At 37.9% G+C, this 26,798-nt stretch overlaps 1 protein-coding gene across 1 annotated transcript in view; it reads right to left on the reverse strand.

Moving 5' to 3' along the window:
- The window catches only part of LOC133208240 (teneurin-2-like), a gene marked incomplete at its 3' end in the record, with an annotated part of 370,909 nt that overhangs the window by 290,826 nt on the left and 53,285 nt on the right, over positions 1-26,798 (reverse strand). Inside the window, exon 2 of the mRNA XM_061345967.1 lies at positions 10,754-11,044. Coding sequence (XP_061201951.1) covers positions 10,754-10,979 — 226 coding nt within the window. The remainder of the gene's footprint in view (positions 1-10,753; positions 11,045-26,798) is intronic.

The following is a 26,798-nucleotide window of genomic DNA, read 5'->3' on the forward strand; positions in this document are numbered from 1 at the left end:
TCAACAAGTCTTCATCCACCACTGTGAGGCATATACAGCATTGCTATGGTATATTTTACTTCCTTTACAGAAAACCGAAAAGATTGGAAAGGGTTTAGAAACAAGCAACAGGTTTGAATTCATGACAGAAGATGCTTTACCTGAACAGACAGATAATGGATAGATAAAGCTCATAGAAAAGACAACTGGCTTAACTGCAGAATCTAATTGCATACACCAAGAAAAAACACTGGGTATATGGGTGTTCCAATAAAAGAGAAAAGGGCATCACCAGACCTAATGGCTAGCAACAGAAGCCAGTTTCCAGAATCCAAAGAGAAACTTGCATCTGCTCTTCACATGGAGGCTGACTTCTTACAGATGTTGCTCACCAGTGTAAATGGTGAATTTTCTGTCCATTGATGTTTTCAGGACTCCAGAAGGTGTTTCATTCAAGGACAGATTACTGGGATCAATGTAGAAATAGAGATGAAAGTTAATGAGCAACTGGATAGCAAGCCAAACAAGATAACTGGTAGGCCTTCTGATCTTAAACGCTGAATTCAGACAAACAATATAAAAGAAAAAGAACTAAAGAAAAATCGGTGGGCCTGCTTACCCAATTATACTTGCTTCTTGTTTTCTTTTTACTAATTTTGATTCCCATTTATGAGCTTTAATTGAATTGGTTATCAGCACTTTGACCCAACTCCAAAACATCCATGGTTATCTAAGGAAGAACAGGAGGTTTGGGTAGTGGTTTTGTTTGTCTGTTTGTTTGCTTAAAAGTTTCCTATGTTTTTCTAAGTAAACTGAGTGCATTTGGGTCCAGTCACAATATTTGAAAAGCTTTTAAAAATCCCTTAATCTGTTTGAGGTGTTAGGAGAACAAACAGGGACAAGAAAACAAACATAAACATAGTAATCATCACCACAGACCAACCTGTTGTCCACCAAGTCTAGAATTTAGTCCTCAACAATAGTAAGATATTTAAAAGAACATGGGCAGAAAAAAGAAGGTGCAAAAGACAACTACAGAATAAACATAATAAACACCCAAAGCCCACTCCCAGTGTATTTGAACTAAAAATGCACTTGTGCATTGGAGCTGTGCATGCACTCTGGTGCTCAGCCCATCTTCTACGCACTCAAAAAAAACCAAGAAATGACTAAGCCTTTCCATCTGATATCAGAGAGTTCAATAATGTATAATCCAAAATAAATGCTTTTGTTGGTTTAAAACTTAGGGATTTCCATATTCTTTAAATATTTCTTTCTTCCTGTATTATGAGAAGGAGTAGAAGCAAATGGCTTAACTCCTCCTTGCCAGAAACCAAGTTTTACTGGGGTCCCAACTTCACAGGAGAAAAACAATATTCACTAATGTAAATTCTGGACTATGTGACTTCTAAAGACTAATTTTCTGGTATGTGCGTAGGATGCAGGGACAAAAAATGCCCAGTTCAAACCCAGATCAAGCGTAAAAGCTTTTTAAATCTGAGAGTTGTACGGTAATAGGTGCACTAGAAAAGCATCTTCTTTTCATCAGTTTGAGAACACTCACAAGTAATCAGCCTCTTTTCCAAACTCTTCTTGCTGGAAAATACACCCTAAAAATTATCTATGTTAAACTGCAGATCTTTGTATACACAAGAACCCAGAGAAGGTGGAATATCTGCAGAATTTGCACATGTTAGCTATTTGTGTTAGTAGGATTAATCTAGAAATAAGTATTTTCACTTAAAATATCTCATTTAAAAAAGAACGATATTATTTCATCTCCTTGGAGTGCATTATTTCCCTTTACGATGGATTTAATAAGAGAATGAGCATCCACATGGATGTGCCTAAGTATTACAAACTTGGAAGAGTGTGTGCAGATGTATATGAGAAAATGGAGAAGGATTTATAGGCTCAAACATTTCTACTTTCAGTACACAAAGTTTTAGACTTCTATTACATATTACAAAGGGATAAGAATTAAAAAAAGTACAGCAAGGCTTCCTTCAACATTCAGTTCAGCCCTAGCATTACAAGGCAAGCAAACACTTTGTTGTTTCAAAGCACAAGACCTTTTTCCCGGATACAAATTTGGAACTATAAAGTACAGGAAGTGCAGTTCCTATTAATTTTGAAGTGCTTTTGAAAATATATTTGCATTAGAATGGTAACTACTAAGCCTATTATAGAGTAGGCCTAAGGTTTTAAAAAAATTTCTTTTATTCACATCATGTGCTAACTACATGAGTAGATAATGCCTATGTTTTAGAAGATGCCCTTTTCTATCTAGTTTGCATAATGTTCATGTAACTTTGCAAATGGTTAAAAAAAACAGAACTGAGTTTAACTTAATCACCAACTAATGAGGAGTCCAGTGCAGCAGCAGTAAAATACCCAGAAGCTCTTTTCAAAAGCTAAATAATCCTTTAGAAATAAAGGAGCATACATCTATATATAATTACATATGAGGGAACTGGAGTATAGTCTTGAGAAGAGAAGGCTCAGGGGGGACCTTATCAGTCCCTACAGCCACCTGAAAGGAGGTTGTAGTGAGGTGGATGTCAGTCTCTTCTCCCAGGTAACAAGGAATAGGACAAAAGGAAATTGCCTGAAGCTCCACCAGGGCAGGTTTAGATGGAGATGAGGAACAATTCCTTCCCCAAAGGGTGCTCAGGCATTGGAACAGGCTGCCCAGGGCAGGGCTGCAGTCACTGTCCCTGCAAGCGTTCACACACTGTGGAGATGAGGCCTCAGTGCCATGGGTTAGTGGTGGCCTTGGAAGTGCTGGGGAATGGCTGGACTTGATGATCTTAAAGGTCTTTTCCAGCCTAGCTGGTTGTATGACTCTGTAGATGCCTGGGAAATCCCTGCATGCTGATTCTGCAGTGTAAACTGTAAACAAATGCTGATTTTTAATAATGATCACTACAGAGAAACTGACAGGAATAAAAAATTATTCCCCAACAGAAACCATGTGTGTACACAGAATTCACATATTATGTCTAGCTGGTTGCTGTTTATTCTACAAATACATATTAATAGTAGAACAGTCAGCACTGGTCATATTAATTATTACTGGCATCCTCTGTCAGCACCATAGTTTCTCTATATGAAGTTTCAGGAGAGAATATTTTATTCAACTCCGTCTTTATTACGGTCACCTAGAACAAGATTCCCGGTAATACTTTAACCAATTACATTGTGTATTTAGCTTGCTAGTTGATGACATTCTTTCCATAGCAATGACATTTTAAATACTTCAACATGCTGTATTGCATTGGCCATGTCTGAATTGCCAGGCTGGAATATATCTCCTGCCATTCAGTATCTGCTCTCTCAGAGGAGGACTCACTGGCCAAGATCACAGGCTCACAGAATCATCAGGGTTGGAAGGGCCCTCTGGAGATCACCCAGTGCAACCCCTGCCAGGGGAGGGCCACCCAGAGCAGGGTATACATGAACATGTCCAGGTGGGTTTCAATGTCTCCATAGAAGGAGACTCCACAACCCCCTGGGCAGTCTGTGCCAGGGCTCTGCCACCCACAATGGAAAGTTCCTCCTCATGTTGAGGTGACATTTCTTGTGTTTCAGTTCATGGTCATTGCTCTTTGTCCTGTTACTGGGCACCACTGAAAAGGGGCTGGCACCATCCTCCTGGCACCTGCCTCTGAGACACTGATCTGCATTGATGGGATCCCCTCTCAGTCTGTTCTTCTCCAGACTAAAAAGGCCCAGCTCCCACAGTCTCACCTCATAAGAGAGATGCTCCAGACTCCGTGTGGCCTCCATTGAACCCTCTCCAGAGCCCCTGTCTTTCTTGTACTGAGGAGCACTGAACACAGTGCTCCACATGTGGCCTCAGCAGGGTTGAGTAGAGAGAGGAATCACCTCCCTCAACCTGCTGCCACACTGCTCCCCGTGCACCCCAGGACACTCTTGTCCCTCCTGGCTGCAAGGGCCGGCTCATAGTCAACTTAGCATCCACCAATACTCCTAGGTCCTTCTCGGCTGAACTGCTATCGAACAGGTTAGCTCCCAGCCTGTGCCAGTACTTGGGGTTCTTCCTCCCCAGGTGCAGTATCAAAGATGCTTATCTAGAAGCTGCTCAGCTAGTCGGATAGGTAAGAGAGCAAGAGTTGAACCTTTGTTCAACAAGCCTGTGTTAGACAGGCTGACTACTCAACAATTAGTGCCGATAGGTCTGAGCAACCAACCACACCCAGCAAATTGACTCACAGTGTTATGAAGATAGCAAGTGGTGAAATGCCAAGAAAGCAGGATGGCAGAGGAATGGAAGTAGAAAGTAGGAGATTACCAGAACAACTGATTTAAACTACCATGCACAAATGAGGGAGCTTGTTGCTCGAAAGGAAATAAAGAAATACAAACCCAAACCAAACCAATCAAATGAAATATCCTAACAACAAACAAAACCCACAAAAGAACAAGAGAAAACCTGGAAGTAACCTTGAAGACTGAGTCTATTCCATGATGTTTCCCTGAAAAGCCACTTCCAAGCAGATTTCCTTTTGATTTTGTGTCAATTGTGACTCAGATCTAATATACATAAGTTTCAGTTTAATTCCTACTTATCAGCAGATCTTAATACCAGCAGCTCAAAAGGCCACCTGACACTAGAGTATAAATGAGAGGAGACACGTTAGATTTTGGGTTAGACTTTCTTACATTTTCCTTTCCTAAATGCATTTTTGAGAAGGATGCTATAAGGTGTTGTACTTTGATTTATCTGCTTTATTAATAATGCTGCTACATAGCTCCATTATTTACAATATCAGCACAGAGGAAAGCACAGATGAAAAGTACATTCATGTTTCTAAATCACTTAACAATAAGAACCTCTCCTGGGTTCAGCAGTAACAGCCATTTTTCTCCTTCCTGGTACCTGGTCCAGTGCTGTGTTCTGACTTCTGGCCTGGGAGCAGAGCTGACAACACTGATGTTTTGGTCTGGCCAAGGACTTTGTGAGCCTCATGCTCTGACAGGAATGGGGGGAAGCCGGGAGGAAGCAGAGTCAGGACACCTGACCCAAATCGACCAAAGAGGTATTCCATACCACAGCACGTCATGCCCAGGATGTAACTGAGAGTACCTTGAAGGGCTAGGACTGCGGGGTGGGATGAGGTATCAGTCAGTGCTTGTTTGGGCTGGGGGGTGAGGGCAAGTTATCAGTCGGCTGGTGCTGAGGTGTTGTATTCTCTTCCCTTGTTATTTCCTTTATCATTATGATTATTAGCGGTAGCAGTAGTGATTTGTGTTATACCTTAGTTACTAAACTGTTCTTACCTCAACCAGCAGGAGTTGCATTCTTTTCAATTCTCCTTTCTTCCCTCTGGGAGTAGGGGGAGGGCAAGAAGCGGGGGGAGTGAGTGAATGAGCTGTCTGGCTGGGTTTGAACCACGACAGAACCATATGAGTTTTTACAATTTGGGACGGCAGAAGGTGGGGGAGGGAGTTTTCATGCAATGTATTTGTTTTATTAAATAAGGTATACATATTAAAACATAAGTCTTTATTTTTTACTAACCCGTGCTTTCTAGAGTTGTCTCACCTGAATAAATATTTCACACTGGGATCACGTATCTCTTAGGTAACCACTAAGACAACGTAAATCTTGATTCATCAGCAGTGGAAGTTACATATGTATACCAGTTCTAACAGGAAATTTTCCTTGAGGACTTTTTCACCACACAAACTACCCTACATCTGACTCCACATTAAGGGCTTCCTACCCAAGCTTCTGCCACTTGACCCTACCTTGGATTTTCTTTGATTATTTTAGAGTATGGATACACTGAAAAGCAATGTGTTGCAGAATGCCGTCCAAACCCTGTCAGACAAAAACTAAGAATGTGCTCCCTCTTTAACCATCATACAATAAAAAGCTTTCTGTAATGTCTTTAATCCAAATGTACATATTGAGCATCTAATTTGCAAAAGGTCACAGATTCTGGAAAGAAATATTAAAACTAGAATGAGTAAAACTCAGTTGGATTTGGAAGGGATATGCAGACTTGAGCCTGAAAGTTGAGTATGACTTGTGTCTGATGACAAGATAATCAAAATCTAATTTTGGTGTTACTGGGAATAGAAGCAGCAAGCCAAAGCCTAGTGAGTCTGAGAGCCTGTGACAGCAACTAGCACCACCATATAGCAGCATATCAGTCACTGCCGAACGTGGAATACCAGACCACAATAACTTTCAATCTGGACAAGCTTAATCACTCTCATGAAACATTCCTACTGCAGTGTGCTTCTTTGAATGTGTCCCAGTAAATTATCTGGTGAAAGATTTATGATGTGAAGAAGAACGAGAAGTAAAAACAACATTCATTTTTCTCAGCAATCAGAGCTGCCCTAAAGTAGGCTGTAAAAAACAGAATGTATATTCATCAAACTGGTTTGGGTTGCTTTGGATTTGGGGTTTGGGTTTTTTTTTGTTGATTTTTTTTTTCCTTCAAGAAACCTATTGAATATATATGGAAAAGAGACGCAGTATGAAATACCCAAGAGATTAGGAGTAGTATGGCATGGCAACATAACTGCATGTGGAAGAAAACTTGAGTGCATTATACTTCCCAAGTGCCCCTCTCTGAGAATTCTACCAATATAACTATTTTCTATTTGATGTTAATAAAAATACTGGACAATCTTTAGGGATAAGAAACTTATTATAATCATTGTCACTACTACTTTCTAACTCCCGTTAACATACCTACAGTGTTAGAAAAGATTAGAAAGCATGTTTGCACATATAAAGGGATAAAAAATGGAATTTGAGCTGACATACAGAAAGGAATCGCTGCTGTTCGTTACTGAAATTATCTCACTATACAAAAAGCGATGCAGTGACATACACAAAGCAATTTAACTGTGGTAAAAAAGCCAAAGTATGTCAGAAGGCTGTTAGGTCCAGTTTAATGTGATTGTCTTTTTTAGACTTCTTTTTACTAACTTCAATCATACACTGTAGTTGTTCTAACGTTTCACAGCAGAGATTTACTGCTAAACTAGGTTTGACCTGAGAATGAGAAAGCAGTCCATTCACTGTAACTATTGTCTAATAAATTTTGCATCAGCTGAAGCCTGGTTCAGGCAGAAACAAAATCCATGAGCTATGAATGCCAAGCGGGGAACTCTGGAAAAGCAAAGTTTTCAATGACCCCTTTGAATCCCAGTTTAAAACTCTTAACTCATTACAGTGTTCTTTTAAGTACAATTTGGTTACAAAGAACACTTGAAGAAAAATTGCCTTTCAAAGCAACCTCTTTAAAGAGGTTTTCTAAAATCCTCATTTTTTTGCCTTAAAGGAAATCTACCTTCACTGTGCTGTGTCAGCAGATGAAGTAAGAAAGAAGGCATTTTCTTTAAAAAGAAAAAAAAGTAAAAAAAAAAAAAAAGTTAAAGTTTGATAATTGGTTCTCTTTGTTGTAAAAATACATGGCATAGAGAAAATTCACATATTACCAGAAGATTGTAAAATATTCAAATATTCAGAGGTGGTAGAACCATTGTCAAGCTTTTGACATATCCTAGTAGAAAGTATAAAAGTTTCTATTCATCTTAAAATACAGCATTCAAAAAAGGACTCCTCCACTTTAAATAAATCTTGTGATGTTTGAACGTTCTCTCAGACTCACTGAAGGCCTGCATTTTTGAGATTGATTGACTAATGAATATCCAGTGCAGGTGCTGAATTACGAATACATTTCTATCTATAGTTTACTGTATTAGAGAAAATCTAAGACAAATTAATGGCATGGACCTGTCATTTTAGCCAAGAATCTGAACACCTGTTTTGAAAATGACTAGAAAAAAATCTCGACACAAAACCACTAAACTTATCCTGGATCACTTTGTACAAATATTATTACCAATACATTAAAAACAACTTTAAAAGTGGAATTCTATTACATGAAAAAATTACAGGTAAACATCTTAGAAAGAGCACAGTAAGTTGTGTCAGACTAAGGAGCTTCAGGTAATATACAGTCATGTCGCCCATCAATCCTTTATGCCAAAACTTCCAAATCCCACACCAGAAAGCAGCATATACTCCAAAGAGGAACATACTTTGGTAGGCGCATTGGTCAGCAATTAGTAAATAAGCTTATTTCAAAGCATGCAAATGATGACAAGCTTTAAAATTACATTCTCAGAGTTAAACTTCCAACAACATTTAATTTTCCTATCAAATGCTTTATTCACACTAGCTTCCGGAGGGATTTATATTTCAGAGATCTGCTCTTTCATGAAGACAATCAAGTCAGAACAGAATGACAATAAAATACTAAAGCAAACAAAATGATCTGTTTCAGACTTCTGAGCTCTGAATATAGTTTTTATTATTAGCATTTCACTGTCGAGCCATCATAAACAAAAATGGGAGTAGTACAACTTGGTCTTACGCTTCACAGATTTTCATAACTGAGTAATGTATGATCAGGCAGCAGCTAAAACCAACTTCTTTGAGCAGTTCCAGTACCATGGTTAAACCAGATATTTTTTCAGTAAGTCAAATGCATGTAGCTTTGCTAACAGAAGAGACAAAATATTGAAGAAGATATCTACAATTGCCTAAAAATGTCAAGCTTTTTTTTTATAATAGAAGAATAAAAAATTCTCTAAAGACTATTTATTTTAAGCATGTTTATTTCCTACAGAATTTAATCCCATCAAAACACCCACTCAAATTTAGAATAAATTTACATGTATAAACTCCTAGATGTCTGCAGCTGGAAACTGCGTAAGATGTAATGAACAGGATTTTCTACTATGTGAAACACATTTTTATCCCTACAACATTAAAGTGGAAAGCGAGAACATGTACTAAGCCTTAACTTAGTTTTTGCCATGTTATCTCAGATTTCATGTCAGTAGAGAAATTGTACAACCAGAAATATACCAAGCTTTCAGATACAAGTAATTGTTATACAGACTCATATTCTGAAGAAATTTGCTTTTTAAACTTAACAAAAGCAGGAAAAGAAGGACTTACTGCTCATATTCAACAGACATGTTCCACTGAGGGACATGGTTCAGTGGTGGACTTGGCGGTGCTGGGGTAAGGGTTGGAATTCATGACCTTTTCCAGATTTGTTCCAGCATAAACAATTTTGTGATTCTATATTATTTAACAAAAACTGACTTTGGCTTTCTAAAATAAATGTTATTCATCCAGGCACAACACCACAGGCTAATGAAAAGGGGAAAAAATTATGAGTGTTCCAATTCAGTTACCAACAATTTGCACTCCCCTTCATAAAGAGGGCAGATAAGAACACATTAAGAGCAGGAGGAGGATGAAGAGTTGTCAAATCAGTAATCAAGAGAAAAAGAACATCCTCATGAAATGCTGAATAATGACCTGGAAACTAAAATGAGGCACTTGAGCTGAAGCATCAATCATCCAGATAGGGAAAAGTAATATTTAGATGACTCCTGTACACAAAGGCTGAACAAACCACAGTGAAAATGGCTCCGGTAGCTCATATGGTGTAGCTGCAGTCTGATGGGTTCTCTCTAGTTAAACACCTATAAGTAAAGACAGACCCTACAAGAACAGAGATTACCTCAGAAAACAGAAGTGGATGTTTAATAGATCAAGCACAATGCAAACACCTCCAAATGTCTGTACACAGATGTGAGAGAAACAAGGGATTAGACAAGGGTTTAATTAGAGATGCTAATTAATAGATATTTTGATTTAAAGGTGAATGCAGACACTGACTGCTGGCAGAATGCTTTAACAAGTTGAGTGACATGATATCATATATAAAAAAAATGAGCTTTCATTGAACGATCTTCACAGAGAAGAGTAAGAACTTAGAATTTTCTGAGTCACGATATTAGAAATACGCAGTAGGGAACTATCACATGGCTTTAACAAGCATGTACATAAAGTAGTAGAGTTTCAGGAGTTCAGGTTTTACTGGATAATTTGCCTTCCATAGAGGGGGCACAAAGGGCTGTACATTTGTATCTCAAAACTGCCTATATCTTACTTGATATAAAGCATAGCTGATTCTTCAACTAAAACTAAACCAGGCCATTTATTTTAAAACCCATATCTAATTGTTGGCTGAATGACAATTTAATAGGTCTCTTTGGTCAAGTTAACCAGATGATTTGATACTGTTCCTATGAAGCAATACACACTAATGGCTTCAACACACTTGACTTTTGATTGATTCGGATAAGTGAATACCTGAATGAGAGTAAAACATTTAGTTATTGGACATAACAGGTATTTAAAGTAAGAAGCATTTTATAAAAGAAGAGATTGCCTCACCATGCTTACAAGTTCACACAGGCAGGTTATTTCAAATATTCTAGGATCCCAATGCTGCAATAACATATTATAGGCAGTTATAAAAGTAATTAATCAGGTTTCCTTCTTCCAGTTCATAATGAGGTGAAGGGTGAGAAGGAAGAGTAAGCAGTGACAAAATGAAAGCAGAGGAAACAACACTCCCATTCCCACACTTAAATTACATAGCAGTTAGGAACAGGAAAAGAATTCCAAGGCATCTGATTAATAGTGAATATAAGTTGGCCATATGGGATTTTACCATAACAGTGTTTTATTCTGAGAAAAGTTTGTAATTTAACACAAAACAGTTGAAATGGTAAAATGGTATCCATTCTCCTACAGTTCTTTCATTAAACCTCCTTATAACACTGGTTACTTTAACAAGCAACAGAGGTTGTATACTGAGGATTACTGTAAAGAAACCAGTTCTAAGTTTAAACAAACCTTGTCTTGGAAATTCATCCGACTCCCTGTGAACAAGGTCAGAAACTCGATTTCCATAGTGCATCCTGGTGTCGTGATCATATGCCTTCAGTGTCTCACTTGAGCTGTAAGACTTCTGAGTTGGTACTCTGCAGTCTTCACTATCCAGTGAAGAACTTGTATAGCGACACTCCTTTCCGCACCGGCCCCTGGTCAGAGAACGGTGTCTTCTGTCTTTGATATCCATTATTCTGAGTCAGGTAGGATGTTTTCAGAAAAGCCACTCTTATATTTGGGGCCAGTCACTGTCACCTAAAGCAGGAAAGGATAACAAAAGAGTGAGCAATGTTGTTAGTAGATTTTGTTTTATTCTAATTCCCTTGAATTATCCTTGAAGAACAAGGTGACACAGATTGAGAAGAAAGAGAAAGAAGACCCACATGACGCATCCTTAGAAATCGAAACAATTGCCCTGAACGAGTGGGGGAAGAAAATAAAATGCTACAAGAGAATGGCATTGTATCTAAATTATCATCTTGTTGAAGAGTTTAAAAAAATAAGGATAAAACAAAACCGCTGTTATATTTTGATTTTTGAATGAGCACTGATAACAGCACACAACCGACAAAATCGTATTTGTTCCTGTCCCTGTGACAGTACAAAGTAAAACAGACTCAAACTAGCTTTAATTATTTCCATTCTTCCTGCAGGAGGGCTTGCAATTAAGAAAGAAGCATGCAGGAGAGTTGCATAGAGGAAATTATTCCTATCCAGCATTGATGTGTCACAAAGATGTATGCTATCCTTGAACAATGCATTCAGAAGCAGCAGCTGATCCTATTGCCCTGGATAACACAATCCAAGGCCCTGTTCCAAACAAAAGGTGGATCAGGTATCTCAGAGGTTCTTTCCAGCCTTGACGTTTCTGCATTTTCATTATTCTCCGAAAACACTTTGGGAACTGGCTGCTCTTGGGCACCACAGAACATGACTAGATGCTCTTCTTCACAGTCCCTCAAGAAGACCAGTTTATCCATTTCAGCAGCTAGAGATCTTGACAATTGCGTAAAAAATATCTTCTTGCTCACTGGAGCAGAAAGAGAGATTCTTACATTCCGCTTAATTAGGACACCCTTACTGTGGCATATATACTTTAATATATGCATAGTTAGCATGCATAAACTGCAAAATGAAAGATACTGTTGAAAGCAAGAAATACACTAAGCATAAGCACCCTAACCACTGGGGTACTCATTATTTTGAGTTGGTATTTGGATGTGTGTCTTTCTCTCATGGCATCCCATGCCCAGGTCTGTGTGTTAGTCCTGAGAAATCCTCATGACAAAGCTTTTTGTTGGGAAGGAAATCTGCCCACACAAAGAATACCCACATTTGCTAACAAGCAAAAATCAGAACTAAACCTCTGCTTTTCTATTCCTGGCTAAGAGGTGAAGAAATGGTTTTGGCAAATCTAGCTGGGACAGTTGAAGACATTTTCTTTCCCATTGTCACTCCAGGTGATACTCAAAAGCACTCCCCACAGAATGGGAGTAGGTCCTGCACACCAGCTGCACCCAGTCTCAGGCCAGAATCTCAATCTACAAAAGCGCTTCAGCAATACTATTGCTTCTGACACCTCTACCACCAAGGTAACAAACTCCAGTGAAAGGTGGTAAAAACCCCAGAAGGCAGCCCTGTCTCACTGTTGTAGTTGTCTGAGCTGATAGGAAACAAGGTCATAACATTGGTTTAAGTATTGCCTAAATCATGGCTTTTTGGCTGGAATAGATTTTGTCCCTAAGAGAGAACAAATGTACTTGTCCAGAGGAACTAGTGAACTTGAGAAAAGGTTTATTGGCTTCATTTAGACTCTGACATTTAGACTTGTTGTGGGTTGTTTTTTTTTTTTTTTGTTTTGGGGTTTTTTGGTTGGTTTTTTTTTTTCTTTTCTTTCTATATTTCAAAGCAGAAAGTTAGGTAACCAGGAGAAACAGCTGCTTTAAGCCACCCACAGATACCCTGCAATCTGTGAGCAACACAAAGTGTAAACATGCTTACTTTTTTCTCCTTTCTCTCTTATTTTTAACCACGATGGTACATTTCAGAGGGGGAGAAAAGGAAGAAAACAAGACCACAAAAATCACAAAATAACACATGCAGAAAAGCCAAAACAAAATCAGAAGACATTCAGCCCTTAAAACTGGGAGGGTTAGTGTAGAATTTTAGATCAAAGATAACAGAAGACTCAATATATACTCCCATTTCTCACCTCTCTGACTGTCCAGTGGCTAAGCTGACTTCTCCATATCCAAGTTAAGTTCAATTCTTTGATCCTGTAGTATTTATTAAACTGTAAAGTATATTAACACTGGTGGCACAAATGCTTGAAGTTTGAGGAGATATACATGATCATGTAGACTAACAATGCCTGGCTCCCTGATCCCAGTCCAGTGCTATCTCATCAAACTCAAGTATCAATAGATCACAAGTATAAAACACAGAAGCAGGTGAATGCAGCACCATATTGAGCAAAACCTGCCAGATACTCTCTGGATGTCTTTGTGCTACTGGTCAATACAAAAGCCTATTACTACACATGAAGTCCATCAGATCACAAAAACAAACAGCTTTTTGTTTTTATGATTGCTAAACTTTAAGCAGTCTGGCCTGATTTCTGTTGTTTTGGAAAGAACATTTAATTCCTTGATACTACAGTTTAAAAGAAGAGTTTACAGTGACTGAGCCAAACCTTCTGATTCTTTCCATGATATCAGCTTCTTAAAGCATCTTCTTTAAGAAAATAGATATTTTTTAATTTTTCCCTCAATAAATAGTCTTTGTGCAATTACAATTGCAAAAATAAAAGGAAATGGTAAGACAATGCTCTAATGTTGATAATGCCAAGGATATTCCTCAGTCACCCTTATGTGCTGAATATAAGGCACCAATAGCTGCATGGTTGGCACCATATGAAGCACAAGAAAATAAATGTAGAAATATGATAAATCTATTCCAACAGCTTTACTTTGAGCTTTCTGATGGAAAGTCTCATTACAAGAATCAGACACCGATAATTTGGTGAGAGACTTGATCTTTATACTATTAAAAATTTCTTGAACTTTAGTAAATTTTAAGAGATACTTAAAAATATTACAGATAAAGTGAAAACATTCTTGGGGGGTTTATTCAATGACATTTTCATATTTATTACAGTACTTCTTAACTTTTTCCTAATTTTTCTGTTACTTGAAAAGAGATCCCAAGCATCTGAGACTAAATACATATACCTAAATGCAACAAAATATTCTTACAGATTCTCCTCTCATCCTCCTCTCTGTTTCGTTCACAGAAATCCTCAAAGCAGTCAGGCAACAACAGTTCCACAGCACTGGCAACAAACTGCTCTTCAAATTCTGACAACGGTATCACCATACATGGCTTAAAATGTGATGAAATGAAATTGTAACACACTTTAAGAAAACTTGTTTCACATACTTATCTTAAACAGATGAAATACTGTTTCAGTTCTATGCTAAATACCTTCCCTGTTAGAATGTGAAATCTTTATGCAATCTATTCCTGAAAGGTAAAATTTGATAGCTTTAGGTAAGCGAGAATAATGGTGAGATTCAATTTGGGTTTAAAATCCCTGATACTTTTTGACTTGCCTGTCTCAAGGGCACTCTATGAATGGTTTATTTTGAGTAGTTGACCTAAATAGTAACTGATTTAATAATTTCTTTTGTTTCAAAGGATTTCACTAAGTCTGCTCATATTGACCCACTTATACTACAGAGTAGTACTACCACTAACTGACTTCAACTGTTTTTCTCATCTATCAGTGTCTTAATTCTCTATGATGCACTAGCAGGACCCCCATCTAACTTTCTGAATGAGGTATTTATGCCTTGCAAAATTGTTGGTCAAGTTTCAAAGCTGTGTATTCTCAGACTCTAGATCTAGACCTTCCACGGATAGGAAATCAAAAGCAATAAATGGGACATGCTCTATTTGCTGCTGACATCTATCTCATGTGCCACAAGTTGCACATACCTAATAAACTTTGGACTCACTATTCACCCTCTACAAAACTTTTGTGTTTATGTGAAGCAACTATTTACCTGAACATGAGTACTGCAGTGATCACAGGAGCGTAAGTGGTAACTGTGGGGTAGTTTAAGGATGCTAAAACACTGTGTGTTGAGGAGAGAGGAGAGAGCTAAGGAGCTTAGAAGTGGGAATAGAGGGGTTTGTTTCAGGGGGGCTAAAAAAAAAAAAATTGACCACTTCCTGTGTTAGCAAAGTCAAATCAATAGGAGGCATGCAGAGAGGACTCAAAATGAATTTTAATGGCTTAGAAAAGCCTACGCTAAAAGTCTCTTTAAATTTGAAGTTGATACTTACACTGATCTTACTTAAGTTATGTGCTTGTTTCTTGTATTTTCTAATGATCCCTTATACTATTAGAGGGTACATGGCCATTAGAACTGCCACTCACAATAGACAGAATGCAGTAATCACTTGGAAGTTCAAGAGAAAACAAAGCACTTCACATTTACTTTGTGCCCCTAAATAACCTAGCACAACTAGATCAAGACATTACAATAGTGCATACAGTATGAGAAATAGGCTTTTTTCCCCTCTCTTTTTAAAAAAAGAAGTAGTACACCATGTACCAATCTGTTCATTAAAAAAACAGGTCTCATAAAAGCCTGTACTCCTTTTCATCATCAACAATTGGAAATAAGCTTGTGGTTTAGAGATTCAAATGCTGTTCATTATTTTATGCAAAGACTATTTCTGAAATGAGAAAATTCAATAATTCAGCTTTGGCACAGTACAAATTTTCACGGAATAAGTAAAAGGGTTCTTTAACTGCTCTATTATTTTCAGATTTTAATATCAGTGAAAAAGTACATCTCTCCTGGGTCACCTCTGCCTTTTAAAAAAGGCAATAACTAAATGTGGTTTTTTTTTTAAATGAAATACTAGTATAGCCTGTACACTTTGTTACATAAAATAATGTTGATGGCAAGTATGCTCGTTTTGATCTGAGCCAAAAATCAAAGCATATTTGGACAGTCTGTTTGGTGTAATAATGTAACCTCAATTTCCATTGGTAAGTCTTCCTTCTGATTTTTTCATATTCTTTTTTTTTTTTTGTCACTTCAAATACTGAATTTTCCTTTCAATGTAGCTACTCTATGCATTGTGTTGAAAATTAGGCATATTTAGTGTGACACGTGAAATAGCTATTTCAGAACAGTTTTGATGAATGATTCAAGTTTAAGTAATAGAAGACATACAGTGCTTATAGGCATCCTGTGCTGTGCTGTACTGCAGAGAAAAACTGCTTTTCTTACCATTTTTTTCTTTCAGTAAATAAAAGCTATAGGAAGCATTTTCAGACTAAGGGCAATCAAAATCGTGCACACAACAAAATCAAAGACTGTGCCAAAGCTTTATCTCATGTATGTGTTTTTATCAATGTAAATATACATAGTTTTATTTCCAGGCTATCTTCTGAGATTTCTGTACTGCAGGAACTTCTTACAGATCCCAGAACTTTTAAAATCTATTTTGAAAATAACATCCAATTAAAAAAATAACATGCCATTAAGAACTGATTAAAAACCCAGGAGCCACTAGACAGACAGCTTTCTAACACCCTTAGTCTCACATCATCCACAGGCTGCTAAGGCTTAACCCCTTATTTTCCACTGAGTGTGGGGCACAGGGGTTGATACATCCTCCTCTCTGTACTGAGAGGCTTCAGAATGAAAGCGACACTGAGGATAAATGGGGAATTTCTTTCTAGCAGGTACTTTATGCCAATTGAAAAAGCAGGTGGACAAACTGAGATACAAATATCTAAATGTTATTAAATGTGGCTTCTAGTTTATGAACCTCATGAGCTGGGGATCACCACAGATTTGGAAACCACACCAGTAAAATTTCACTATTAGCCAAACATCTGCTATGAACTGTGCTTTTTCCCATCTGAGAACAACATGAGAAATAGCAGGCTTCAAACTCATGTAATAGGTTCCAGAGTGGGGAGACAAATACCGGCTTTTAAGCCTCCATCACACAGACCTAATGAATTGCCTCAGTGAGCCCACACAGTATATTTACATGATTATTCTTGAAAATTTATTTTAAACTCGCTAGAATATTACTTTCATCCTACATATTTCAGCAGCTGGTCATCACAAGAGTGTGGCAACCATCATGCTGATTCCTACCCTAGGTGTTGCATTGGCCATTAGGAGTAGACTGTGTCACACTGATTTGGAAAAACGGTCATGTTTTGTGAAACGTGAGACAGAAGCAATGAGAGTACAGAATGTCCAAATAGCAAAGAGTTTACCTTTTTTTCAGACAAGGGCTTATCAGGGCACTCAAATTAGTGCTAAGCAGAGCATGACATATAAATAAGGATGAAATGACACCTTCTTTTCTTCCTAGATACATGGAGGTAAAACAATAGAGAGTTTGAAGAAGTAAAGAAAGGAAGTGGCAGCATAATCTTTTTTGTGTATCCTGGAGTTTCTCAGCTGTGTAACGTTTCCAAGTTTTCCATCTTGGGGAGTGTTTTTCCCTCTTTTCTGAATGAGGCATTAATATTCCCCCCATTCCAAACACTGCTTAAGTAAGAAATACTGAAAAAAAGAGTTGACCCAGGGATAATGTATTTCCACTCCTAACTCACAGCTGCTTACAAATATTCATTAAGCTTTAAGATAGCCATAAGAGCTAAACCTGCATTATCTTTATTCTACATAAAAAAATGAAACACCAAAAGGGAAGGGCCCCCCTGAGGTCATACAATGAGCCTGCTGCACACTTGGAGCCCCAAGTTCCAGTTCCCAGTTTCCTGCTCACAATATAATAGTTATCTAGCACACAATAATTATCTACATACTTCCATCATTCTATGCAGTCAGATAAAAAAGAATCAAGTCACCACAGAACAATACAACAACCCAGCTTCTTAATTAATATAATTACTTAAAATGACTATAGCTGAACAAGTTCACAGAATGGATTTAAAGATCAAATACAAACTGGCCACTTCAAAAGACTAAGTTTACAAAAATAATTGCCTAAAGAGCATTATTACTCTTCGACTGCCTAGAAAGAACAAACAATACTATTAACTGCTGCTAAAATGCTGTTAATGAAGAAAGGTAGACTAATTTATCATTGCATAATTAAAACCATGCAGTTAAGCATGGTTTAACGATTCTGTATAATAGTTTCCTATCACTAGAGAATACTTTTGAATCAGGAAATAATTGTCTAAATAATTTTTGATTAAGTCTTTGATCAAAATGATCAACATTTATAGAAGTGAGATAGCTCTAAATGCCCATGCAATGAATGACAACTTGCTTTATATAATAATCCGTTGATGATCTTTTTTTCTTTCTAATCCTAGGGTAGAATGCTGTCTTTAATTAAAGTTAATAGGATTTTTATCCTAGCAGTTTTTACCCTTAGCTCCATGACTAGCAATGGAGCCAAGACATCAGGCTCATTGGAGCACAAGTTGTACTCCAGCCATTCCCCCTCTCATTTGCTTTTACCAGCACTTAGTCATGAGTTTGTTTAATTTTTCTGCCCTCTTGGCAGGCTCCTTATTTATCCCCATAGCTTCAGTTATGGATTTGAATGCTGTTCACTTCCACAAGCCTTTTCCTTTATGCCCAGGCTGATCTCTGAGAACTCTTGGGCACTGTGCTCCCATACTGAACTTGAGTGGCTTGATTTTAAACATGACTGTGCTATAAAGGTGGAGAAAGGACATGTACTTTTCTTGCAGCCAAGTAGGTCTATGCCTATTTAAGAGGGTTACTTCCTTCCTTCGCCACTTCCTTATGTTAAAACATTCTGTAATTCTACATTTGTTGGGCACCTTCATTCTTGCTGGCACTAGCAGAAGCTGTGCCACTGGGTAAATGATCAGCCAAAAGAAAACCATTGGGAACACACTTTTTATTTCTTCTTCACTCTTAATAGATGAGTACTCTGTTAATGGGGAACTTTTCCAAAATCTGAGATCAAATGAAGCTCCTGTGTACATCTCATCAGAAGATGCTACTATAAGATCATGTTGTTGAAGAGGTTTCTCAGCGATTTTCAAACCTCTACAAGACTGTTCTCAGAACTCATCAAACGAAGTAATCATGCAAACAGTTATGAGTTTAGGTACTTTACTTCTCATTTCAGTGAGAACACCACCTGCTTTTGACTATAAATTTACATCGCTCCCCTTCTTTAAGATTCCATGGAACCTCTCCACTAACAATTTTCATATACTCATTAACAAGATGCTTTAATATGCTTTCTCCCTGCTAGCAGTGCCAACCTACAAAAATATTCTTTGAAGAAGGCTTTGCTAGTGACCATTTTTAAGGTTGTATAAATTTTTCATGATAATAAAGTGCGACAATATTTTAAAATGCCTACTAGTATTTAGTATTACTTCTATAAATACAGCTATTCCTGATTACACAAGTAAATAACACACTTGGCTGAGCTCTGATACTCCCCTGTACTGTGGGGGGAGAGAAAAAAAACAGAAAGAACAAAGAGAGTCCTTTTATTTGTGTAAACTCTCAGCCTTACAGCTTGGGAGTTCTCTGCCTCTGTAAGCGCACAGATTTTATCAGAAATAACAACTTCCTAAAGCAATTCTTTGTTTTAAAGGTTCAAGGGAGGTTAAGAAAAAGTTAAAGGGAAAAAAAGATATATGAATGGAAGACAATGAGACATCATGCTACAGCACACAAAATAGATGCTATTATATGTCAACAGCTTCCATAAAAGTATTTTCTGAAGCATTTTAAATTCTAGATCGTCTCAGACAGTAGACACTTTGCAGAATGAAGCAAGAAGGCTGCACTGTAAGATTCCCAGCTAACAACTACACTTCAAGTGTTTTTCCATCTTTCAATAAAGCAAAATAAATTGCTTTATAAAAAACAATTAACCCTCTCAGCAGCAGACAAAATGAACAACAACTTCTCTATGAAATGACCAACTGTAATTCAAAAAATCTCCAGGGAATTTCCAGAGTCCACACAGCAAGGCATTGGCAGGGACAGAACTGAGGATTGTCACCCCAAAAGCTGGTCCACCCAAGCCTGCAGTGCAATGTTTGCTTGTGTGTTACCATAGCAGAAGAGGGCAGAAAGGATATTCTTGATTAATGGAAATATTTTTGATAAGAAAAATACACTTCTAGGAAATCAACTGGTCCAATGCCACAAGAAGCAGCAAACGCCTCATAATATTGTACAGCCTCTGTTCCATCACCAAACCATGAAGAGAAAGGCCACATCACTCTGGAGGAAAATCACTCTAGAGAAAAGGCCACATACTTAAAGACATGGTAGCTACCTACTCATTTGGGCAGCACATGGAATGCAACATATATATACTCTCACACTGCAAGTTCCTTCTGCAGACTTTGTGATAGAACCACGATTTTGTTTCCTATCCTCTATCTGTGTGTGTCTCCAAAGAAAGCCTGGCATTCACTGGTGGTTAAGAGGTTTCCTCTGTGTCACTTTGTCAGCAGTCACTGCTCGCGTGCCTGAGTTGTCAGAAGCAAGCCCATCCTGGCTCCTCAGCTGCCACAGTTGTCAGCAGGAGGTGCCTCAAGGCACCTGGAGACAGCAAAGTCTGAAGCTGTACCAGCACAGAACATGGAGCTCACATATTCTCAGATAAGCTACTGAATGAGAAATGCAAACAACCATCTCCTATTCAGCATGTGTGGCTGATCTTTGGAAAGCAAGAAGAGTCATGAGGAAGTAACCAGTTAAAAAACCTCAAAATTGAAAGGAATCTTTACAAAATGCATTCTGTCCTTTTGTTCCATTGCCATTTCACAGAAAGTACAACAACAAAACTGCAATGTCTAACTTCTTCTGGAGACTAAACTCACTGCATTAAAGCCAGCCCCCACGATTTTGCCATCTGCTGCCTAGATTGTCATGTATCCAGAATGTAGAGATGCCTACATTCTTCAACTGCCATGGTCAAACTTTCCAGCAAAAGCATCAGCATTTTACAACAAGGATAGAGATCAAACCTAAGGGAATCTGGCCAGAAAGATGTAAACCAAATCTAAAACAAATATTGTTTCACCTACCACATTTAGCTGAACCATCAAGTCTTGCAATGTAAAATTTGTAACTTCAGTGAAGACACTTGGTTCAATCTATTGTATTTGCACAGCTATAAGGACATGCTGTTCTACATCCACAGAACATGGAATTGAAATATTCTAAAATGCTCTTAAAAATGCTTATGCTCCAAAGATATTGGAATTGGTAAAGTTTATGGCTTTGTTTTTCAGAACAGAAAAGAAAGTAGAGGTCCAAAACTCAGTTGACTCTTCTACTAAGGCTTAGGTGCTATGTTCAGAAAACAAAAATAAGGAATGCAGTTTAACAAAAATTAAATAATGGAACTAGAATTCTTTACAGTCATAACCAACTTGTTAGAAGTTAAATACAACAAGCCTTAAATTCTGTCTTTGTTCCAACACTGAATTATCTACCTAGGTAACCGATTTCTTAATACCATTATTTTTAGCAGTACTCTACAGACGGCAACAATATTGCATGGAGTTCTCCCCCCACGAAACAAGAAAGATGTCCACGAACTGGAACAATTCCAGGCAGGGATGTCAGTGTCTCAAGAGACTGGGGAAGTCATTTACATGGAGAAATGGAGGAACTGGGCTGGTTTAACCTGCTGAAGAGATGGCTAAGTGGGACCTAGCAAGGGCCTTCCTATACCTAAGAGGCTATAGAGAAGAGGGAACCAGGGTCTTTAGTGAGGGGAACCAAAGGCAAGTGAGAAAGCATAGGCAGAAACTGAAGTACAGGAAGTTTTGATTGGAAATAAGGTGGGTGATAACACTGTGGGGACAAATATGCACTAGAAGGTATTGCTGCAGCGTCTGTGGAATTTTGCACATTTTCAAGACTCAACTGCAACAAGCCCTTAGCAACCTGGTCTCAGTTCAGTATTAAAGCTTGGATTACGTGAGCTCCAGAGGCCCTTTCCAGCCTCAATGGTCAGTGACTCTATGATATTCTTCATTCAGGTAAAGTTCCACAGCCATTATAATATATATAATGCATATATATATATATATATTTAAGAAACAAGCCTGTAAAGTGAACACATGATGAAAGCTTTGTAAGCTAAGCACACAGGCTTAAGAAGTCAGAGTTTTTTAAAGCAGAACATTAATCTAATCTTGCAGATTTAAAGCTGAGCTCAAAGCTTCAATAGCACAAGGCAGAGATCACATTACGTCTGCACATGGGTGCAGAGTGCAGAGGACCAGCAAACATCACTGCGGTGGGATCCTTGCTACACCATCATGCTGTGGCAGAACATAAGGAATCCACACAGCAATAGTAAGCCAGAGAGAGCAGATTGCGCTTTGTTGCTTGAGTTTCACAATACAGACCCTCTGAGAGAACTGAAAATGCCCAAAATGCAGTTCTAGAGAGCAGAAAATTTACAGGAACTAAAAGCACAGTTTAACAACAGTAACAAGTACAAACTCTATCGTAATTCGCAAGACACTGCTGTAAGCTCATACACTTCCAAATTTATCATTTGACAGTACTAACTTTGAAATGGTCCCTTAAGAATGCGAGAATAAACCTAAAAGAAATCAACTCCACCATACATTATAATGATAGTACTATAAATCTAAAGAAAACAACTCGAGAGAATGAACTGTAACCTCTAACACCTGAGAGGCCATCTCTCCGTCAGTCACAGCCATGTTCCCATGTCCTGTAAATCAAGCTATTTTGCATTTTGCATTTTGCATTGGGGATTTTGTCTTTTGTTGACAGCTCAGCAATCATAGGATTCATCTGTGCCTATCTTATAGATATGTGGCCAATGACCAATTTTAGCTGTGTGTGTGATACTCAGATATATGGTACATTATTCTGGATGAAAATCCATAGATAAGTGTAAAACAGAAATAAAATATCAGAAACTGAACTAGTTATAGTGATTTATCTACCGAATCCTTCCATTTCTATTTCCACTGCAGAATATAGCACAGGCAGTAGGTACGAACCTATGACCTCACAGTTGTGGTTTCTCCTCCCTATGTAATCATGTCTGTGAACTGCAAAAGGCTTGTTAATTTGAGCAGTGTATGGGGGGGCTGAGTAATGTCTCCTCTCTGCTGCATTTAATTCAGAGCAGGGGTCAACCTCTGCATGTGGAGAACACAATCTATTAGGCCTGCGTATACAGATGGAACAGTCGTACAAGTGCGTTCCTGGGATCAGTATAGGAAAGGTTTGGTCCCCAACAAGTGTCCTGATGCACCAAGAAGGTGCACCAACAAAAGAGCTCACCCGTTGCAACCACAGGTAGATGGCAGTTATTAACAGAGGAAAAATTGTTGTCTTCTGCTAAGGTCAGAAAACCAACTGAAAGTTTCTGTGTTTGGTTTATTTTCCAGGTTTTACACAGCACATGGTCTTATTCCTGAGGAAACCCAGAAGAATTGGAACTGACCTCTGGAGAGGGCGTCACTTCTGGTAACTGCATTAGAGCTGTGATTGCTTAGTGTAAAAAGCAAACAAACTAACTCAACCTTTTCCCAGCATCTTCATTTTCCTACAAGTTCTTCAAGGACATGCAGACTAATATGTGGAATATTAGGCACAATTCCTGCCAGCAGAAATTGTGAAGATAGGAACACTTAGGTACATTCCATGAACAAGTGCTGGTATTTTGTGAGATGTGCAGAGTCAATAAAGTGTCCCAACTAACCATCTCATTTGTAACTTGCCTTTTTGGTAGTTATGTCTAAGGTGAGTTGCCATCAATCTTAATAGGTCCAGAATTTCAAGCTCTGTATTTCTGTGTGTATGAAACTTGATCATCCAGACACACACTTCTGCCTTAATAGCCACACATGCGCCTCAATGCCCTAATGCCCTAATGTAAGTAACACCTTTCTACGTCTTTCACAAACAATTTTACTAATGCTCCACCCTTTAAAGCATTTCTCCTCTTCACAGCACTGCAGTCGCATATTTTAATACATAAAGTTACTGAGGCAGAGAAGAGCAAAGCCACAGAGCAACCCTGCTATTTAAAGCCACCCTTAGCTTCAGTAGTTTGTTCTGCCTTACAGGCAGTGGGAAACAGCCTCCTCTCTCTGTACCTCTCAGAGCAGGAAGGAAACTGGAAGCAAACACTATAAATGCTTTATTATCCTGAACTGAAATCAATAAACTATGACCAGTTTTAACCTAATTTACTAGGAAAGAGAATTGGAAAGATATCTGACAAAGCTTTTCATATACATTAAGAGCCATCGGACTGTAAATTTAGGTCAATAGTGAGACACACAATGACCTACAGGTAAAATGATCCATATACCATTACCAATTTCATCAGTTGCCCAAATTACCTCAGTAATTTCTAACTTGCACAAAATCTTTTATGAATTATTAAAATTAAAACTAAAAGGCAAAAAGTAAAGGAGATAAAAAGAATCTCATTTTTGATGGCATTTTCAGTGGTAAGCACATGTCACTCTTAAACAGCAAATTCTGCACAGAAACAGTGGCAGAGACCATGACTATCAACTCCCAGAGGCACTGGATGCATGAGCTTGGTCCGTGGCCAGGCAAGGTGATGTTCCTCGGGTACTGATGAGAACTCCAAATACCTCAGAAGAGCTTCTTACAAAGCTTAGACATCTCATCCTCTCCAACACCAGTCTCCTATGTATGCCTGAGTGTTTTCCAAGTGGAATAGCCAAAGCCACTGACATCGCTTGCAGCAATGCCATAAAGATTTCATGGAAGACAGAAATTACTGAAGGACTCAGGACAACTCTAGTTCTGTCTTTCCAGCAACAGAGAACAGGCAGCATAGGCAACTGCGTCTGAATATAGTGCATCAGGCAGCAAGGATACCTCCTTGAGCAGTAATTCATACTGACTTCTTTCTAGCAAAAGCTGCTCCCTGAACCATATAGCCAACTTTCTATGGGCAAGAGTTCTGTGCTAGAAGAGTTCAGGTAACTAGAATTGAAATCAGAAAAAGAAAACAAGTATTTGTTAAATCATATGCAATTAGACTAAAATCCGAACAACCAAGAATCTGTGAATAAACCACTAAACTGGTTTCAATTCTAACAATATTAAAAATATCATTTTTATGTTGGGTTGTTTTTTTTTTTCAGCTACTGTATGATTTCCATTTAAATCACTCTCATTTCCTAACAGGCAAACTAAAAGAATGACATCCACCAGACTGAGTGAGCACACTAAGAGTTAACAACTGAGAACGCAACTGATGGAAATCAAGCTTCATCAGTTGAACAAGACTGCCCAACTCCAGGACTTTGATTAAAGAGTAGGTTTTAGTCAAGATGTGATGTACATACAGGTACATACACAACTTAGATGTTTCCTTGCTTGAATTTTTGATTAGGGTATTCTTGCAAATAAATAAACAGGCTTTTTATTTACTTTGGCTGTAAGTGCAGTTCCTCCTCATAAAAATATTGTCAATGACAAAACAGTTTGCATGAACATTTGCTCCTTCAAAAAATCTATATATGCACTGAGTATCTTGATGGAATCCTCAGATTTACAGTTGGACTGGCTTAAATTGTCAGAACTAATACTAGTTCTTGGAAGTTCTAGCCTGAACAAGCAAATTTTCCCTGTTTTGCAGAGGTGAAAAATGTTAGATGTCTGCCTTTAAGTCATTTAGCCATTCAAAATGTTTTATATTCAGTATAAGAAACTTATATGAGGCTACTGGAATACTTTCCAATAATCAAGACTACAGAATTAGGAAATGTCCCATTTAGAAATTGAGTTTTGAGTGATAAGAATGAAATACAAATTGGTCCATAGTTCCATGACTCCATTTAGGCTGCACTAATATTAGTTGTGATACAGTGCAAGTGCATCACCAGACAGATTTGCAGATCAGTGCTTCAAATGGGTATGATTTAAAAATTATAATTCAACATAAAATTGTGACATATCAGTTAATTAGATTTTTTCAAATGAAGAGTAAGAATGCTTTTAAAAGTTATTTCTTTATATAGAGGGACTCATCCATACTTCCTAAGAATTCCAGAAATCAGATAAGTCTTAAGGATAAGTCTACTTATCCATGTAGAACTAGGCAAATCCTCACCCTGCTAAGTAACATAGTTTATCAGAAGAAGCAAAAGCTTGTTTCATTATCATTCCCAGTAAGAACTTAACTATGGAAAAGCAAGGTGTCATGTCATGAAAATCACCCATAATTTCTACTAAAACACACACATGTAAGATTACAAATGCTGTGTTCAAGCTCCGCAGTTAAACCAACCTCTCTGGCTTCTGTCAGAGCCCTTTGCAGTAATAAAAGGCAGAGTAACAACAATGGAAAGAGTATTCAAGGTAGCAGAGAATTTTGCTCTAGATCAACCTGTGACAAAAAGCAAAATAAGGAGCACTGAAAGCACCCAAACTGGATTTACAACAAGGCACAAAATTTGTAGAGCATCAGGTAAAACGAAAAGATTACCAGTAAAGGTCAGAGCTCGGTGCACACATTTCACAGCAGTGTACTGACAGTACTGTAAGATTTTTTTTCCATTCTGAATCAGAACTTTATTAACATTCCTTGGGTTTCAGCTACTTGATTCTGACCCATTTTTGCCTCCCAGTGTTTACAAGCTTCATAATTTTGTCTGCTCCCCAGACCCATCTGCATTTCTGGAAATCCTTCTCCTTCATTTCTCTTGATTTCACAAATTCTAGGTGGAGTTGCACTTGCAACAATCTACAATTCTCTTTATAAATTAATCTAGCATGGGGAAACAGCACAGATTTGCAGAATTCAGCTATTCCTCATGTGCATATCCAAAATTAGTGAAAATTAATGAGTTTCTACTGTGTATATTTATATGCAACTCTTTGAAGTAATCATTACTAGCCAGCAAAATCACTTGGAGAAATGGGTTGATAAAAGAAAAGTAACTAAT

This window comes from Neopsephotus bourkii, unplaced genomic scaffold (assembly GCF_033783945.1).
Source record: "Neopsephotus bourkii isolate Nb327-2 ecotype Australia unplaced genomic scaffold, CSIRO-AGI_Nbou_v1 NB_246, whole genome shotgun sequence".
NCBI lineage: Eukaryota > Metazoa > Chordata > Aves > Psittaciformes > Psittacidae > Neopsephotus > Neopsephotus bourkii.